General features: G+C 49.6%; 1 protein-coding gene across 3 annotated transcripts in view; it reads right to left on the bottom strand.

Annotated features, from left to right (window-relative positions):
• The window catches only part of COL4A2 (collagen type IV alpha 2 chain), a 384139-nt gene that overhangs the window by 116938 nt on the left and 246844 nt on the right, over positions 1–20357 (bottom strand). For 2 of the 3 annotated variants that reach the window (XM_059903178.1, XM_059903177.1), the window contains exon 4: positions 3895–3975. The exons of the other annotated variant lie outside the window; for it this stretch is intronic. In XM_059903178.1, the coding sequence (XP_059759161.1) occupies positions 3895–3975 (81 nt within the window). The remainder of the gene's footprint in view (positions 1–3894; positions 3976–20357) is intronic. 3 annotated transcript variants of the gene reach the window in all.

The following is a 20357-nucleotide window of genomic DNA, read 5'->3' as shown; positions in this document are numbered from 1 at the left end:
TAAATTAGGAGTTTGGGATTGACAGATACACACTACTATGTATGAAATAGACAACAAGGACCTACTGTATAGCACAGGGAACTCTATTCAATATCTTGTAATAACCTATGATAGAAAAGAATCTGGAAAAGAATATATATTTACGTACATATATTTAAACCTGAATCACTTGGCTGTACAGCCGAATCATTGTAAATCGACTATACTTCAATAAAAAAACAAAAAGAATAGAAAAAGATATGGGGGCTGGGCAGCTTTGTCTGGCGTGATGAGTATGTGACCATTAGCGGTGGAGAAAGTCCGAGAATTTAGTTAGTCGCCTTTGTTTGTGGGCAGCACCCTGTGGAGTACTTCTGGATCAGGACTTACACTTTCCAATTACTCCAGTATACTCAATAGGGATTATTTGAAGTAGAAACCCTCCAACAACAACAAAGTCTTAACTCATTTCTTAATATACGATACTCGTTTTTCTCTTTCTGACTTATTTCACTCCGTATGACAGTCTCTAGATCTAACCACGTTAACTCATTTCTTAAAGTTATTTACTTTTTTGATTCACTAAGCAACTGAAGAGATGGCTGGAGAATTGGCTAGAGAATCACAACTCTTGAGTCAAGACAGCGAAACCTCTCTTCTCTGTTCTCTGACTGTGTGCTTTCCCCCCATCCCCTGGAATCTCCTCCATATAGGTTAACATCTGGCCAGAGGTGTGCAGACACAAAAGATTACTGTATTGGAACACGAACTCATCTGAAAGTCGGAGAGCTCGAGTTCTGTTCTGAACTGAGACTGGAGCAAGTCACTTAGCCCCAAATGTCACTGTCCTCCCATGAGAACTGGCGGATGTGGCTAGGTCACCCTCAGCACCTCCCAGCGCTGGCCCGGGAGAGAAGGGTGCGCAGACCGCTGGGCCTCAGCTCCCCCCCTTCCTGCCCCCGCTAGCGGCTTGCTGGAATGATCCACGGGGCGGCTGGCTCTTGTCTGTGAGACGCAATTCTCTCCCTGGGGCAACGCGCCACCCGCCACTCCAGGGCGGGGAGTCTGGCTCGATACAGAGCTTGCTCTTTTGGTTAGGACGAGAAGTCCTTTGGAACCAGAATCCACAGTACCTTTGTGATTTCTGCTTCGAGTCTACAAGTTACCCAGTAACATACAGTTTCTGGTGTTGGCTGTCACCATGGCGAGGAACACATTAGCTGGACCCCGTGCCCATATAAGGCAGAGTGAGCCTGGAGCTCGGGGACCGTGGCTCTGCAGCCAGGCTCTGTCACGGCTGCTACGGTGGCACCGAGGGGAAAACAGACAGCAAGGGACCCCAGGGGAAGCTGTGGGAAAGAACAAACTATGCACACAGCTCTCGGAGTGGCAAAATCCACCCCACGGCTATTTTTGTGTATTACATTACTTCTGAAAAATACTACCAATCCAAAAGCAGGGCAGAAATAGCTCTGCTTTTGATAGGACCCCATTTGGGTAGACTTGTTAATGAACACATATTTAATATACATACACCAGGTTCATAGAATGGACATAGACATTCTATTTTCATAAATGATTTCATGAAGTATATGTGACTGTCCTAACAATAAATATCTTCAGTAACACACTGGGCTTACCCTGTAGACCCTGTAGACAATGATAAATGGGGTTAGTTATTTCTCCTCACTGGGTTTTCTTCTTATCTCTTACTGTCAGCCATTCCTATCACCTTATTGATCAATATTCAATAGCACACCTGAATCAATCGGGCAGCCTCGGGCAGACAGTTAGAGCGACCCGGTTTGGATCTGTGTGGTCCAGGAACAGGGTCTACCCCTCTCTTCATGACTCCAAACACTCCGGAGAGTGGCACCCAAAGGCCAGTCCCCTGGTGGGGTACCGCTGGCCCTGGCTCTTGAACAAACTAACCGGACAACTGCCAAGTCTCAACTTAGTTTGACCAAGATTGATAATGTGTCTGCAGAATTAAAGGAAAGTCAAGCCCATGCTAGGTTACTCATGTTAATGAAATTAACCAGAAGGTGTCAATTTATACTTTTTGGCAATGCGAAGAAACAGAGTCAAGGTATTTTCTTAATCAGGGATGACAGGAAATAACACCTGTGCTGTAAACTTACTAAACTAGAAAGACCAAGGGACCTGCAGAAATTCTCTTCTGATGACCTCTTTGAGAAGACCCTCAGCGTCATTTAAGAATCCACTGCTGTGCAGATGGCATCACATATGGAAATAATCAGAATGAACTACCTTTATGGAAGAACAGCGTTCTTGTAAAAGCATTATGGGAGTTATGTTCACATATTGGTTCTATGTTAACTAATCATAAAGAGTGAAAAAGAATAGACCCAGCCCCCTTCTACTCAGTCTGGGTTCTGTTTGGCAGATCCCAGGGAGAATGCAGGTCCTATCAGAGCCGGGGTCCCTCCAACTCGGGGACATCTCACAGATGCTTGTATACCACTCGTTTGCCTTCTCTGTGCCCGCAGAAGGCTGAGCTAGCCAAGCGCTGGGGAGGGGAGAGCCCTGCAATCAGGTTTTTCACCACTGCTCCAGAACCATCGCTGGGAAAATCTATAGCAAGGGAACCCAGGGGAATTTAAGTCTCAGGGAACGGTTTCCATATATTTAAAAACACTTCTCCTTGTTAAATGCTGATAAAGCATCTTCAACTAGCAATTCCTTAAGCATAAAGTCCCCACTACAAGCAGAGGAACCCTTTACTAAAGCAACAACAGCAAAAACTGTCACGATGAACGCAGCCCGTGGAGACAGAAGCTTTGATCTCTTGGCAGAAGATCACTCCTCAACTGTGAGCTATGCCACTAAAATAACGGTCAGTCGCATGTTAGTACATAAGCCCACCACATTTATAAAGGGGTTCCCTGCCACGCCTTTTACGTATTTGACTTTTGGGGGCGACTCAGGTAGGGAAGGATGTTGGGTATAACACCCAGCGTCAGAGGTGGGTCTCTTCCTCCTGGTGGGTGGGAATGGAGCACGCCTACTTTGAAAACTGACTTCAGAATTCAACTTGGTGAAACGCATTTGGAGCCCCCGAGGACGGCTGTCATTCCCGGTTCCAACAAGGACAGGGCGATGCAGGCGAGAAGCCCCAGCGGCCTTTTACTACCTGGCATCGGACAAGCATGAGTCCTAGAGGGAAATGCGTGATTCCAAAGCGTAAGGACGCAGAAGACTTTGCGACGTAAAACGAAATACCACTCCCCACAGTGTCACACGCCAAAATGGGCTTTAGACATACAAACAATTCCTTGTTAAAATCAGCAATACCAAGACTCAAACATCAGCTTTAAAGGCAACACTTTGATTGAACATATTACACCCAAAATCAGGTCCGTATTTCAAACTCTGCCAGATGTTACGGTGATAATTTTGGGGGGACCGTTTTTCTCTGACTTACCTGTGAAGTGGGCTTTACATAAAGGGCATTCAGGGAATGAGTGGGATAATTTTAAAAGCCAAAGCGATTCTCAGTGGTATAATGCCAGCGCCCTCTAGTTTAAATGGATATCGCAGTATAAATGCGACGATGTTTTCTTTAGGCAGTGTTTTTACAAAATGTATGCTTATATATGATATAAATATAAAACGCAGTTGCATTATGTGTACCTATATGCATACCCATGTGTATTTATGACAACAAACAAGAGAAAAGAGGCTTGAGAAAGTTAACGCTGTTCTCAAATTATTAAGAAAGTGGTATAAATCGACCCAACTTTGCATTATATTATTGTTTGCTTTGTGGAAAAGAACGCGCCTGTATTAAATTTCTTAGGAACGTATGCAAATGACTTAACCAGGCAGGATGCGGCACTTCGTTCAAAATGGATGTGTAAGGAAGGTAACACTTCCTGCAGTGTGGCGACTCACCCATCCTCCTTTCTCGGGATAGCACTGGCAGCCGGCACTGCAGTCTCTCCCTCCACAGGGCACATCGAACTTCTTCACGCCCTGCAAAAACGAAACACAAAGCAGAGAAGAAGTTACCTCACAGTGCAGTGCAGCTACAGTATGCGTCATAGTGCCAGGTGCTGACAGCCCTTCCAATTCTAACAACTACTCATTCAAAACATTCAGTAAGGGCTTCTCTGGTGGCGCAGTGGTTGAGAAGCTGCCTGCCAATGCAGGGGACACGGGTTCGAGCCCTGGTCTGGGAAGATCCCACATGCTGCGGAGCAACTGGGCCCGTGAGCCACAACTACTGAGCCTGCGCGTCTGGAGCCTGTGTTCCGCAACAAGAGAGGCCGCGATAGTGAGAGGCCCGCACATCTCAATGAAGAGTGGCCCCCGCTTGCCGCAACTAGAGAAAGCCCTCGCACAGAAACGAAGACCCAACACAGCCAAAAATAAATAATAAATAAATAATAAATAAATTAAAAAAAAAACATTCAGTAAGCCTTGAAAAAAATAGAATTTAATTTTCAGAGCAGTTTTAGGTCCATAGCAAAAGGTACAGAGACTTCATGCACAGCTCCCCCAGGGCCCCAACCTCTCAACCAAAAACTTCCCTCACCAGACGGGACACTCGTTACCATCCATGAACCTCCACTGACACACCATCACCGCCCAAAGTCCACAGTTCACATCAAGGTTGCTCTTGCTGCTGTACGTTCTATGGTCAATAAGCCTTTTTTCAGTGCCTACTAAATGCCAGATGCCAAGCTAGATCCTGGGGCTCGAAAGTCAAGGAGAACTTTCCCTGGATCCAGGGATCCCATGGGACGTGAGCCTTGGATACCGTGTTAAGCCCTTTAGTTTGGAGGAGGAGTCCAGGCACGTAGGAAGCAGCCCTTCATTCTGCCTGGCAAGGGGGGGGATGGATTCTGGGAGGAGGTGTCCAAGGCTGAGTAGGATGGGGTTACGATAAACGCGCAGGGCGCTCCAGGCCCCCTTACACGGCACAGGTCCCGGTGAATTACAGGGAGAAGGGGCTTCTGATCCGGAGGCAGAATTTGCAAATACGCCTGGTAGGATGACCAACCCTCACCTCCATCACAGGGTACCCGCCATCCACGGAGAAGCCCGCCACGCCTTCCCTTTCCCTGAGACGTGCTCACCTGGGGTGCGGAGGAGGAGGGGCTGGGGAAGAGGCTTTTCCTAAGTATTTATTCAGTCGGGTTGGGGTGACCTCCGTGAACTTTTCATCAGACACTGAGATATAACTCTTTGATGACGTTAGTGGACGACTGGGCGAGCTCTCTGGCTGGACGACTCCAGCGAGGAAGAATGCATTTATCTCTTGCCCTCGATCTCAGAATTTCAGGCAAAAGATGGGCTTGGAGATTGGACCGCGTCTGAGCTCTTCCTTTCAGACTGTGTCCACAGCACTAAATATTTTGAGTAGGAAATGACGATCAGATTGGCCCTCTTCTCCCCGCTGTCTGCTCAGCCAAGTGTCGGCCCTGCCCACCCCCACCCGCATCACTCCCGACAGGCGAGTAAGCACAGCTGGTCACTGGGGGACCTGCGTCTGGCTCCTCACTCTTGGCCAGACCGTTCGGAGCCCCCACGGATCCCATCTGGTGGGGACCCTGGGCGCGGTGAGCTCTGGGGAGCACTTAGCCAAGCCTTACGGAGCAGGCAACACTTCCCGACAGCAGAACCCATCCCAGCTTTAAACAAAACCGCATTTCACCATAGCGACTCCATCCTCTCCTGAGTTAAGTCTCAGTGACTAAACAGGGGGTCACTGGGGGACTCCCTCTGAAGTTCTCTGCCTGTTTTTTGTGCTAGCACACCTGCCAGCATCTTCCCTGTTCCCGAAGGTTCACGCGAAGATGCAGACGGGGCTGCCTGGTCACCTCGGCAGCTCCTGCCAGGACGAGGCTTCCTGGACGGTCAACCCTGGTGGGCACACGAGTAAACCCTGACTCAACACCATCTGGCCAGAGTTGACCTTAGACCTCATCAGCGACGCACTGTCCTTTCTGTAGAGATGATACATTCCTTTCCTTTGCTAACTACTTCCTACAGAGAGGTCTCATTTGAGAGTTTCACATTGTTTGTTCTTATCATCATTCTTTACCTAATCTAAAATCGGTGGCATCAGTCACTACTTTGAAGAATTCAAAAAAATCTGAAAATCTCAAGCCCTTTAAAGAAACCAGTACCTCTAAAGTCTTTTGAATCTCTTGGGTATCCTTCTGTCCTAAGGCAATGAGATAGCCCAAGCTCCATAATGTGAGAGCAAACATGGATAAAATCCTTTCATGCCCTCCAAATATGATACAAGGTGTTTGCCAATTTTTTTTATGGCTTCAGTGTTTAACTTCAGTGGAGCTCATTTTTAAATCCCACGATTTTGCATATTTGGTTTTTATACAACCAGCTCTGTGCCAAGCCATCGGCTTATGGATTCTAATGAGCACCGAAGTGAGGAGCCTGGACGGGCCGCCACATTTGTACTTTGTATTATGTACGACCGTGACGTGAACAGGTGCCTTGGCAAGGTGTCCCCGGCTCACACAATCAGAATTCATTTACCAGTTGTTTGGAAAGGGTAGGGGGACTCCTCAGGCTGAAGGGTGAAGCATAAACTCCTATTCCCCATCTGGTGCTTCACATGCTCTTTTTAATTTTGATTTTAAAGCCACTTGCCAAATCCCTGTATATAAATCAATGGTTGAAATGATTTTAATGGTTTCAAATCGATCTAACAGACTTTCCGTTCTAGGTTTAGGATTTAGTTATAGCAATGAGTTCTTCACAACCCGCTCAAAATTCAATAGCACTTTTCTGCTTTTGGAACTAAGACTTACAGGCTTGAAAACTCCTGGCCTCAATGCTTTTCAACCATGTGTGCATGGCTCAGATACCCTGACACAGGAGGTGAGGGAGACATTGTTGAGAAGCAGCCCTCCACCCAACAAGCCAATTTCCATCACGGAAACTCCAGCCCTCCTGTGTGTGCGTGTGTCTGTGTGTGTTTCCCATCAGCATCTTACATATCCTACAGAGGGGCTCTTAAGGATTCCAACAGCGACAAGAGCCCTAAGTACCTCCTTCTGGAATGTCAGGTCTCCAGGATGAACAGAAGTATTTACTTCACTAGGGCAGGGCACGTGCTCCAGACATCTCTCAGAGACTGAACAAGTCTCAGGCTGAGCCTTGGCATTCCCCTGACGGGACCTGGGCTCTGGAACATTCTCAAGGTACATATACCCTCCCGAGGGCCTCGGATGAGGAGTGGGTGAAGTGCTACGTGGGGTCCTGTGTCTGTGTTCCAGCCCCACCCCACCCCCCCAAACAGAAGAACAAAAGCTCAGTCCAGCCACTGCCCAACCCAAGCCCTTGAGTCTACGCCCGAGTTGACTGCTCAAAGACAAACCGTGGTCCTCTTGTCGGCTCCTTAGTGAAGATGACAAGCCTCCTCCCCACCTTACACCCACCTCAAGAGTCTGCCCACCACCCTCCAAGATGACAAGCTGGCCCTGGCCCAGACCTTCAACTTCAGTGTTTCCAGGAGGGCATGATTTCACCGTAAGGTCCAAGCTCTCACAGAAACATCAATTCAATCCTCCATTAGTTTCTCACTTCAAGTCTGAATCCCCGTCGGTCACATGGTGTAGAGCAATACTCCGGCACCAGCTCTCCCTGAGCTCCCCTGCAGGTCACCAAGGTCAATGTCCAGCATCTCAGTGGGAGATGCAGCTCCCAGGGCCAGGAGGCTCCTGCAGACTCACTGTCACGGACCGGCTCCATCTATCCAACCGAGCAGGCCAAACGCTCACCCTGGTTTGGACACCCTTCATCCCAGCGCAGACAAGCGCTCACGGCCCCATAGGACCAATGATGCTGGAGATCCGTGAAAAGTGCAAGGACCCCCATCCCTGGAGAACTCTCGAATCCAACACGCACGGGTCCTTACGGCCCCACAGTCACACAGAAACCCACCCAGGCTCCGGGCCCCAGAGGAGCTTGCACCACACACCTCCCAGCCCGGAGCCTTCAGGGAAACACTTTCCTTCAATTGCATCAGCCAGGGGACCCTAACGCGCAGTTCCAAACACATATGACAGCTGGAAGGAGATCATTTATCCACTTTTTCACTTTGTAAATTCACTCCTCCCTCCCTCCCTCCTTTCCTTCCTTCTCCAGTGTTTACTCTGGGGGATGCACAGTGCTGGCCCCGGGTACAAAGTGGGGAAGAGACCATGTAAACAAGTAGACAAGAAAATCAAGTAAACGAACAATGAAACCTACATCATTTCAATTATGGCAAGGGCCACAAAGAAGGGGGTAGTCCGGAGTGAATAAGAGAGAAGAAAGCCCCACTTGTTAAATCACGCCTGGTGACAGAGAGGACTGAGCGCCGGCCTTTCTCCTGCGCTGTGCTGTGCGCCGTTCCTCCATACGTGCCCACCCTGAGAGGCCGACCTCCTGCCATGTAACCCAAGGCCTCTGCTGCTGGAACCGTGGGGACAGACGGGGAACCGCCAGCCCTCAGGCCTAGCATTGTTATCACCAGGATTCAGAGCAGCTAGGATTGGAGCGAATTGGAACCCACTCTTCTCATGACCCTCAGGATGCGCCCACGTTGCTTCCGGGCCAGGACTCAATTTCAACTCATTGCTGATTTATCGTCCAAGACAGACAGCCCATGGTCTGGGACATCCTGAATCCTGCTTCTCAACCAAGAACCATCTCCGTTGCTACCAAGATGCGTGGTCATTTCAAACCGTGGATCTAACTTCCAAACTGTGGAAGGAGGGGGACCAGGGGGATGAATCGCTACTTCCGTCAGCAGATGAACAAGCATCACTGAGGACACTCCCATCCTGGCAGCCACTCCTGCCACCAGACTAGAGACCAGCCCCACTGGCCTCATCCGCTCCTTCCAGGGAAGGTAGAGGAATTTAGCCTGCTGGGACACAGGGAAAGGACGTGAATTTCTTTTTTTACAAAAATTTTCCATTCTTTAAAAATTAACTTTTATTGGAGTAGAGTTGATTTACAATGTTGTGTTAGTTTCAGGTGTACAGTAAAGTGAATCAGTTATACATATACATATATCCACTTTCTTCTAGATTCTTTTCCCATGTAGGTCATTACAGAGTATCGAGTAGGGTTAGGGGACAATGAATTTCGACATCACTGTAAGCTCTTGACATCTCAAAAAGTGTTGCAGAGCTGATAGGAGTAGTTTTGAAAACTCAATGTGAATTATAAGCTTTGGGAAGTAAGAGAGAAGCTGCATAAACGTAAGAAGCTCAGCAGACCAGGAATGTCTCTGAGCTGCACCTGGAAGAGATGAAGGGTAGGTAATCCTTGCAACAATTAATAGGAAGAAAACCCGTATTGGCAAAGAAGGAGTGGAGTGGGAGGGGAATGGGGAGAGGACGGAGGTTGATTGACTAGAGGCGGGGGCTCAGACACAGCGTCAAAGAGGCGATCCACCCATGCTTGACATGCTGCTGCTTCGTCTACACCCTCGCCACTCCCAGCCTGCTGTGTGGACGCAGCACCAGCATTGCCTCGGTGCTAGTTAGGATTGCAGACCCCGCCTCAGGTTTCCTGGGTCAGAACCTGCTTTCTAGCAGGATTTCCAGGTAAGCACGTGAAGTCCGGAGCACCGCGCTAGGCTAATGGGCTGGCGCGGAGAAAGGGGAATTTGCTTACAGACAATGAGGCAACTGCAAACCACCGAGCCATCTCTTCAGTGGAAGAAAGTACTACTTCCTGCAGGGTCACTGTGTCCCTGCCTAATGTGGACCCAGGCATGTCCATCCTAGACAAGTGCCAGCCCTCGACACCCTTTGCCCCCTGCCACCTGGGGCACAATTAGGGTGGCTCTGAGCACCCAGGACACAGTCTGAGCTTCTAATCAATCGCAGTGCCAAAAAATTTTAGTTCTCTTTTCCTTATTCAAAGCATCCTTTTTTTTTTTTTTTTAAGTATTTGTTTATTTATTTATTTATGGCTGTGTTGGGTCTTCGTTTCTGCGCGAGGGCTTTCTCTAGTTGTGGCAAGCGGGGGCCACTCTTCATCACAGTGCACGGGCCTCTCACCGTCGCGGCCTCTCTTGTTGCGGAGCACAGGCTCCACACGCGCAGGCTCAGTAGTTGTGGCGCACGGGCTTAGTTGCTCCGCGGCACGTGGGATCTTCCCGGACAAGGGCTTGAACCCGTGTCCCCTGCATTGGCAGGCAGATTCTCAACCACTGCGCCACCAGGGAAGCCCCAAAGCATCCTTTTAAGACTTTTTTTTTGCTGAATTTTATCCTGTCCTGAATTAGTAGCCAGCATTGCTGTGCTGATTAGAAATTCTAGGAATTGGAAATGGCCTGGATTGCTTAAGAGCCAATTGGCAATGTAAAGCCATAAGATACATTTTCTAGAAAGCTTGGATCATATTCTACTCAAATGGAATGCAACAGATAGTTTCCAGGGGCAACATGGAGAGGTCTGAACAAGAGATTTTTTTGGTTAGTTTTTTATATGGGAATTCTTATTTTTGGAGCCTTGTCTGAATCTTGGCATCATTACACTTTTTTTTTTTTTTTAAATTTTTATACATCTTTATTGGGGTATAATTGCTTCACAATGCTGTTAGTTTCTGTGTACAACAAAGTGAATCAGCCATATGCACACATATATCCCCATATCCCCTCCCTCTTAAGCCTCCCTCCCACCCTCCCTATCCCACCCCTCTAGGTCATCACAAAGCACCAAGCTGATCCCCCTGTGCTATGCAGGTGCTTCCCACTAGCTATCTATTTCACATTTGGTAGTATATATATGTTGATGCTTCTCTCACTTCGCCCCAGCTTCCCCCTCCCCACCCCCTGTGTCCTCAAGTCCATTCTCTACGTCTGCGTCTTTATTCCCGCCCTGTCACTAAGTTCATCAGGACCGTTTTTTTTTTTTGATTCCATATATATGTGTTAGCATACGGTATTTGTTTTTCTTTCTGACTTACTTCACTCTGTATGACAGACTCTAGGTCCATCCACCTCACTGCAAATAACTCAATTCCGTTTCTTTTTATGGCTGAGTAATATTCCTTTGTATATATGTGCCACATCTTCTTTATCCATTCATCTGTCTATGGACACTTAGGTTGCTTCCATGTCCTGGCTATTGTAAATAGAGCTGCAATGAACATTGTGGTACATGACCCTTTTTGAATGATGGTTTTCTCAGGGTATATGCCCAGTAGTGGGATTGCTGGGTCATATGGTAATTCTATTTTTAGTTTTTTAAGGACCCTCCATACTGTTCTCCATAGTGGCTGTATCAATTTACATTCCCACCAACAGTGCAAGAAGGTTCCCTTTTCTCCACACCCTCTCCAGCATTTATTGTTTCTAGATTTTTTGATGATGGCCATTCTGACTGGTGTGAGGCGATACCTCATAGAATGATTTAAAAATACATCTATTTGCATGGGCTTTAGTTCATCCTAGATGCATGGTCTAGATTCCGAATCATGGTCTAGACATCCAAATCACCCTAGATGCATGGTCTAGATTCCCCGGGGAGTCTTTCTTCTCTGGGAGAACAAAAGTCATGGAATGTTCTAAGCAAAGCCAGGTTCTAGCTTCCTGAACCAGGCATCTATCAGATTCAAGGAGGGACTTTCCGCCTTGGGCCACCGGCTCTCTGGCTGCCTACAGAGACTGCTCCGCCACTTCTCACTGGAATTCAGGGAAGAGTCGGAGTAGAGATCAAGGGTAGCGGCTGCAGGATTAAGGGAGCGTCCGGTCCCACTTATTGCTCTCCTGCATCCTCTCTGAGCAATCTGCTGGCATCAGGAGGAGCCGGTGTCACATGGCCTTCATCAGGGATGGTGCAGCAGCGGGCAGAGAGGAAAAGCATTTCCTCGGCAGCCCGGTGAAAAGTGGGCACCCCGTGCAGGTGTCTGGGGAGCAGCTCCGCTTCCAAACACAGAGAGAACTGCTCAGTGCCACTTCTCCCCATGTCAGACACTTAGGACATTTAAAAATAGGTTTCAACAACCACTTGGACGCCAGAAAATAATACACACGAATGACTTAGGCTCTTTAAGACTAGCTCTTCCTTAACTACCAGCGTGAACCATCCATGTATATTAAGAGAACAAATCCACAGACGTGCACCCAGCTTTCTGCAGATGTGAATCTCTTTGAAGTTGATACAATACACATAAATGAAAGAAAAAATGCTCACTATTGTTCTCAACTTGCACAGAAGAAACGAGTGTTAATCAAATTTACATGAAGATGCAAGAACAAAACTCATTTGTCCCCAAAGAAAGAATATTTTGTCCTCCACATGTTCCAAGAAACGTCTTGTCCAAGGAAGCCTTTTTAAGCCAACATACCTCCAGCCAAAAAGAGTAAATCTGGAGGGAATTTACAGATATTTTACCATTGGATTGTCCCCAGGATCCAACCCAAGCTTCCTGTATGGAGGGCTCTGGAATAACCCACTCTGACTAACATAAAAGACAGACATTCCTTTCTGTAAAAAAGTAATCATCTTTCCTATTTTAGGTAAAAAAAATTTATACAAATCTTTGTCTTTGTCACAACTCCAGGCAGGCTGGACTTTCTAAAATTATCCTTTTAATCTAAAAAGAGGCCAACAAAGAGAAAGCCAACTTGGGAACAAGGTTCCCAGTAAAGTCCTATTAGTTTATCAAAACAGGAAATATAAGCCATTTCCGTACATGCAGCTTTAGAAATTAAGGAAATCATTCCAACATAGTATTAGCAAGACAGGGTATATGGCAGAGGAAGTGCAGATCACAGCCACTCCACACAGAACAAAACCCTTCTCCCCAATAAACTGGGTGGGAAATCCAGCCAATTTGGTTGCCTTTGTTTAACATTTCAAGGGCACCCAAAATAGATGTGTTGCTTCTGGAATGGTCCTCAAACTGTCCCTAGCTAAAGGCAGTGGAACAACTGATGGACAAAAGGGTCGCCCATTTAGATGAACAACCCCAGTGGACTCTTACCGAGTACTCTGGTCTCTGACAGACCTGCAGTGAGATCTGCCCTCCCGGGGCTGGGAGTTGGGGGAAGAAAGGAGGGGAGGACGGGAACCGGGAACCAGACAGGATGAGTCGTTCAAGGGGAGATGAAGGGCCACAGGTCTTCTGGGATGGAGTCGCCAGGTCCCACAGGTGCTCACTTACTCTCACCCAGGTAAGCGAGCACCTGCGATGGCACCGCTCCTCCCGGCAGGCAGGACCGGGAGGCGGTGCGTTCGGGGCCCTCAGGTGAGTCACAGAAATAAGCCACGTGCTCTTCTACCCATATTTGCGCACTTACACGTTTGTATGAGCCTATAGCCAACCTCTTCACCTCCTCTTTCTTCCCAGGCTGCTCAAAGGCAAGGCGTGTTCTCCAAATAGAGCTTGCTGTTGACAAGACAGCAGAGGCAGCCGTACTTTAATGCTGGGGCTTGGGCGCTGACCGGCGGGGATAACGGAAAGAAACCCCAACCTCTCAGGAGCTGGACAGGACGGAGAGGGCTGCTGGCAGGCCGAAGGTCAGAACACGCTCCGCAATTATACCAGTTACGCTCATGACACTGACAGCAGGCTGACGACAGCCCGCATTCGAGCTGCTACCCTCAACAGTGAGGACGCCCCCGGGCAGGGCTGCTGGGCGGGTGTAAGTTGGGAAGCAGGAACGGGAAGACCAGGAGCGTGAGAAGACGGCAAAAGGCAGAGTCTAGGCCGAGAGACGACCTAGCTTCTGAAGCGCACCGCCCTTTGCACAAACTGAGGACAACTGTGACCCCGCCCAGGCCTGTGGCGAGAAGTCAGTGGCGTCTGTCGCGAAGCCTCCGGCACCATTTACACCTGAGGGTCACGAGGACGAGGCGCAGGCCTGGCTGCTGGCGCGGAGCCTCAGACACAGGAATGGGAGAGAAGCTCAGCCAGGCTGCATCCGCCAGCGCTCCCGTAGAAACACCTTGCCCAGGGCCAGAACGATCTCAGGGTGTGGGTGGGCCCACCTGCAGAGAAAGGCAAGTGGGCCACCTGGCTGAGTTAGGGAAGGGGGCTGGCGTCTCCTGTCACACACCCTCCGCCTGGGCCCTCTCCTCCCGTCCTGAGACAGAATGCAGGACGCCAGCGTGTCCCCTAGCGAGGAAGGGAGGGAGGCCTGCCGGGCGATCCGGCCCGGGTGGGCGCCAGTGCAGGTGCTGACATTGGTCACGCGCGCTCTGAGCGCAGGTGACGCACGCTCCATCCAGAAGCATCCCTCCCTCCTCCTTCACAGCATTCCTCCACGGAGCCACAGGGCCTTCGCCTGACGTGATTCCAGGCGTCACTGCTGTTCCTCCATCAGGGTGGAGATCTGGAGATGCCTCACCTGGTCCAGAAACTTGAAACGTACACAGCAAAGAGCCAGGGGCACGGGACACGGGCGTGCAGCTGTTGTCAGGAACCAGGGACCATATGGGTGGGGGTCAGCTGGGCAGTGGACTCGACAGGCGACCTTACGAGTAAGTACAGAGCCAAGAGAGGACGCCTGGAGACGCAGGTAATTCTATCTTGAAGCCCGAAGGACGTCCCATCTGAAGCACAGACTGCCTCCACTTTAAGGTGTTTCTTCCCATCACCTAACAGCCAGATCATTTGCATTCCGGTCCCCTTTTACTTCTAATTCCTATCTATTGAATACGTTCTAGAATTTGTCACCAGCACATTATCTGCTGCTTCTCAGAATATTCAAGGCAGCCACGGTCTCAGCTCCTAAGACGTCTGATTTATTTTCCTTGAACTTTAGAGATGTTTATGAACCTATGGCTGACATCTATTCTGAACCAGGGCTTAGTCCCTTGATTCCAAAAGTTGATCTTGAACCTCTTCGTGTCTGGGCTTCCCTAGATGTTGACTTACGAATGAAACAGTCTCAAAGCCTCACGTGAGAACCAGTTCTATTTCTCGTCCAGCATTTGAAACAGCTCGTTCAGGCCTCCACGAAAGCCCCTCACTACCCATCCCACTCTTGGTTTCCTTTAACTGCCCTCTGGCACTGTGCCACCGGCACTGTGGTCACGATGGCCGGGGCGCTGCCGGTCTTACCAATGGCCAATGACCCAGGCAGGCTGGGTGTGCCTCAGGCGTCTGGTCGCGCATCGCCAAAGCCCCTCTTCCTGATGCCTCCGTGAAGCTGCCACAGGCGTGTGTAATTTGAGAGCCAGTGTGCACGCCGGCCAGCTTGCAGGAGTTGGCGCACCTGAGCGTGCACACACACACGCACGCACACGCGCAGCCCAGGTGGAACGATGCTTCTATCTGAAATCGTTCGACTGCTGTTGGGGCTTCTCTGGTGCGTCTGTCAGTAGACCAGTTTCTGGAAGTCACCCTCCCTCCGCCCTTGACTTCTCCATCCTTAATATAGACGGTCACCATTCATGTTTTTGTTAATCACTAATGCCCAGCGTCTTAGTCCATCCGGGAAGTTATAATAAAACACCAGGCTGGGTGGCTTCTAAACTGTATTTCTCACAGTTCTGGAGGCTGCAAGTCCAAGGTCAAGGCAAGGTTCGGTGTCTGGTGAGGGCCTGCTTCCTGCTTTTGTACCAAGAGCATCTTCTTGCTATGTCCTCATGTGGCAGAGAGCGCCGCAGGCCTCTATTGCAAGGATGTCCATCTCCATCACGGGGGCTCCACCCTCACGCCCTCATCACCTCCCAAAGGCCCCACCTCCTGATACCATCACCTTGGGGTTAGGATTTTGGGCGGGGGGCACAAACATTCAGACCATAGCACCGGGCAGTCTGGGGACTTGCGTCCTTCTGCTGTTACCCTTTAGTTTAGAGCCCACCTCATGCTCCATTCACAAGACACAGCCCACTCTGTGTCTACACATCCTCTGGTCCTTACAGGCTCACTCTTCCCTGGACCAGCTTTGCTTCTCCTGAGACCTGCCAAGGGGAGTTCTGTTCCTTTCCATCCACCGTTCCTTCCACTTCCAACTCCAGCCGAGTGCTTAATAAAACATTTTCACACAGTGGTGGAATGTCGAGGATTTTAAACGCCTGAGCGTGAACACCTCTGGGTCTCCATCCTCCCCGAGAACATGCCTTTGTGCAAGCCATGCCTCTGGCCTGGAATGCTCTCCCTCCTGCCTTCGTCTCCCCGTCTGCAGAGCTGAGACCCACGCCCTCAAACACTGAGACACACCAGCCACTTGCCCTCGGGCACAGGAAGTCAAGCTCGTGTGGATCTCACATCTCGGCCCTGCTCATTCTTTGTAAGTACCGGTGTTTTCTGCTGCAACATAATAGGTGACTGCGTCTGAAAAATGCTCACATCCTACCAAATGCCACCCGAAGCCAACAGGGAGCACGAGAAAGCCAGTGTCAAAGGCAGACCTGGCAGCTCGGGACCAGGGTACTAATACCATCAGCCATAATCGCAGTAAAAGGCAGAGCACGGTTGAACAGACGCGTCACGTTCACGATCAGCAAAGAAATACTACAGTAAACGCAGCGCTTTATCTTACAGAGCAGTGAGGGCAGTGATTTGATGGAAGGGGGTGTCAGGAAGTGGTGAGACTGCTCAGTAGAGAGAACAGGGGCCACGTGGGCACAGATTGGGAAGGACCAGGCAATGGGCTGGTCTAGGGACGGGGTGGGGTGCTGAGTCAGGAGAGAGCGAGGAGGTGGGGCACCCGCGCATCGTGGCGGGAGCTGAATTCTCCGGCAGCTGGCTGTGCAACTGGGCTCATCCGGGCGTCTCCAGCTACTCTGTTACCCGGTATGCACATAACCCACTGTGCACACAACCTGCCCCAACCGACCTGACTCCCCTGACATCACCCTCCTGTGTATCAGCAACTGTCCACCCGCAGATGTGAGTTAGAGAAAATGCAGGTGACTAAACAGACCCGACCGCAAAATGCTCTTTCTCGCTGCTCATCCAGGTGTCAATGTTCTCATCCGATCAATAAGAGGAGAATCGGCCACGCTGAAGACAATTTTGGGGACTTCCCTAGCAGTCCAGCGGTTAAGACTCCGCGCTTCCGCGGCAGGGGCTTGGGTTCCATCCCTGGCCGGGGAACTGAGATCCCGCCTGCCGCGCAGCGCGACCGGAAAGAAAGAAAAAAAGACTATTTTTGACGAAGGCTAATGCCATTCAGTCGTTTTTGTAGCCTTAGGGATAGAGTTCTGTCTCAAAGGTGAGGAAAACATCTCATAAGGAGCTTTTAAGAGGCCACCTGTGTAATTATAGCTGGAGGGGAGAATTCTGTGCACACACAGTAAAGAGTCTCATATGTTATATTTAGAGTAAATGCGCTAAGTATTTATGAACAATTCTTTTTGTGCCCTCCCCCGCTATGAGAGACAGTCTAGCAAAACATCATTTAGCGCAGGCGTTACATCACACACTACCTGCTCTGAGCTTTATTTACACAGCCCGTCAGTTCTTGGTGTCTCTGGCAATGAACAAAAATGTCTATGATGTGGGAGTTGGCCATGAGTCTGAAACGAATATTTAACATTGCTCTGAAGAAATGAAGTGGCTACGTCTCTTGAAGCTATTTATGCCCAGCCTAAGAGCTCTGTCCAAACCCCTCCCTCCATGACCAATTCTGGGGGGGGAAGCCTGAGAAGAACGGAAGGAAAGAGACTTAGCAATGCTTTTTCAGAATACAATCAGATTTCCGTTCTGGTTGGCAGGGACTGGTCCAGGCAAGGCAGGTGTGGGTTCGCGCTGGTCTGCGAGGCATACCAGCAGTCTGCCTGGGCAGGCTCACATCTACATCCGAGCGGCTTCATCTTCGCAAACTTGATGATCCCCTGGATCAAAGTCACGGGGCTCCGAGCCAGGGGAGAGCCCACTCTAAAATCACAGCCACTCTACATTCCTGCTGGCCTGGCTTCTGGGGTAGAATTTCTGAATTTCTGCCTCACTCATTCTCCTACATGTACCCAGCCAAGGGAGTCACACCTGGCAGCTTCCAGAAGCCATGTGACACGCCTTTGCACATTAGCAGCGAGACAGGATTCCTTCGCTGTGAGCTTAGGTTTCGCTTTGCATCGGCAGGTCTGTGAATAAAATCTCTAAGTCACAGCAGAACCACATTCCTGGGGCTGGCAGCTCCGTCTCAGAGTCCTGCTTGGTGCAGGCAGCGCTGTTATTTGTGTGCAGATTATCCACTTGGATATCTGTCCGCTTGGATACTCCAAGAGGGAATTTTCAGCCCCATGCTTCTCTTTGCTCCCCAGCAGGCTGTTGGGCTTTTTATTCTCACGGTCCTGTGCTGCGATCAGGGACCACATATGACAGTAGCTGCAATGTCGACCCACCAAACAGTAAATCTCCCTGGACTCGGTTCAGACCGAGTTTTGGAGCGGCCCTCCAGGGGTAAGGCTAATTCAGAATGAGCATGCACACATTTTTAAGGACTGGAGGCCAGTTCTGTCACACTGATGCATGAAACAGTTAATCTAGGCTTCTTATCCTGAACTTGGGGTGTCTGCAAGAGGATGGGGTCTTCCCAGGCCTCCAGAGTGCCCTGACTCTGTTTCCTGGGCTTCAGGCAGGTATGCAATGTCCACTGTGACGTAGGTACATGGATAGTACGTACGTACGTACTCTCAGGGGTGCCCTGTCTGGAGGGAGGTCCTGTGGCCTTGAGAATCATCCTGTCCCATGTGTCCCGCGGTCTCCTCATCTGCAAAATGGGTAGAATCTACCACCCCTACCTCGTGGGGTTGCTGTCGGGGGGAAACGGGATGAGTTTAGCACAGTGCCTGGCATGTGGCAGGAAGGCTGCACTCTTCACGTCTTTAACCTTTGCTTTGCTTCACCCACGGAGGGAGGATAGCGGCCCATCTCCACACTCACAGTTCAGATCCAGGGATACTGTAAGTGGCAACAGTTTCACCGCTTAGGGAGATGGTTGTTCACGGGGACATTTGAATGCTTTAAGATTTTCATTCTAAAAGCAGGCACAGAAGGCTGAAACTACACAGAGCTCATGGGATTAACCTTGGATAGGCGATATTTTCATTTTAATTTCCATGTACTATCAATTTCCCCGAGTTAAGATTTTTGAGAGGGAGAATTTACTGTGCTAACTCATCTTTAATAATGGAGTTCTTTTTTTAATTCAATGAATAGCTGGCATAGGCACAATTTAAGCCGCTCAACGACGCTGAAAGTTGTACCCAAGGTCAACCAGCGAGTCAAGGTCATCTGGGACTCAAGCCAAGACCTCCTATTCTCTTTCCATCACTATGAGCCCAAGATAAAAATTCATGAATATTGTCTGAGCCACAAGGCCTGTAACTCCCCCCATGTATCAAAAGGGCTCTTATCATATTACAAACAACTAACATGCTGAGATTATAAACATCCAAAAGAGTGGACTTCCTCAAATATTTTCAGTGATGTCATCTGGCCCTTCTTTCGTATCCGCTTTTATTATGCTCCTGTCCTTACAAAACAGAGTGTGGGCCACGGCACAACAAAAGCCAGGAAACGTCGGTACTATGGCAATAGGACAGACCTGGAGATGAGGAGAGGCTGGGAAAGTCCCAACGCCTCCCGACGGGGAAGGAGGGCGTCCACACTGACACGGCAATCGCGTCTGGTGACCTAGAACCTGTCTGCCACTACACAGACCTACAACTCTGGCTCTGCTCCTCCGACAGGAGAGTACTGAGTTGTTCTCATCAACAGACAGACACCACCAAACGTCTTCTGGAAACACCTTTGAGAGCCTACGGGCTGTCATGCTCGCTGAGTACCAGGGGTCCGGAGGGGAACAGGTAGGTCTCCTGCCCTTGGGAGACTAGGAGTTCACCAGTTCTTACCAATAAACGCTTAATCACACAATACCTGCTATAACTGGATTATTATATTGCACGGGAGTACGTGGGCACAAATGGGCAAGTAAGTCTTCCCGAATTACCGTGTCTTACCTTGAATTTTGCTTGCTTATCTGCACTGTTTAAGTGCACCTGCCTGCCTGATTTCAAGCCTGTTTCCAGTCCTTTCCAAATGCCAGGGTGAGCTGTCCATCTAATAACCCGGGGTTCTTCGGAGTCAGTCCCACTCTCACATCTCTAAGGGTTGTCTACCCAGCTGAGAGATTTCCGGATGGATTTCAAGATGGAGAAGGCGTATAGATGGAAAGCAGGACAGAGCTTTGGGGGGCAGGCGTGCAACAGTGCTGGTCACTGGGGTCGCTCCATGAATTGGTGGCTTAGACACCTTGGTACCTAGGAGTCTGGCTCCAAGGCAACGCTGGCCATTTTTCCCCTGAGCAAAGACACGTGAAGCGGAACAGTTGTGCTTCCTTCCCGACCGCGTCACGACTCAGAGCTCCCTTTTGCCCAAAGCACCACCCTTGGGAGGAAACTCCTGCCAGGAGCGCCAGC

This window comes from Balaenoptera ricei, chromosome 18, assembly GCF_028023285.1.
Source record: "Balaenoptera ricei isolate mBalRic1 chromosome 18, mBalRic1.hap2, whole genome shotgun sequence".
Classification (NCBI taxonomy): Eukaryota; Metazoa; Chordata; class Mammalia; order Artiodactyla; family Balaenopteridae; genus Balaenoptera; species Balaenoptera ricei.
Note: the sequence above shows the minus strand (reverse complement) of the source record. Positions and strands in the feature narration are given on the sequence as shown.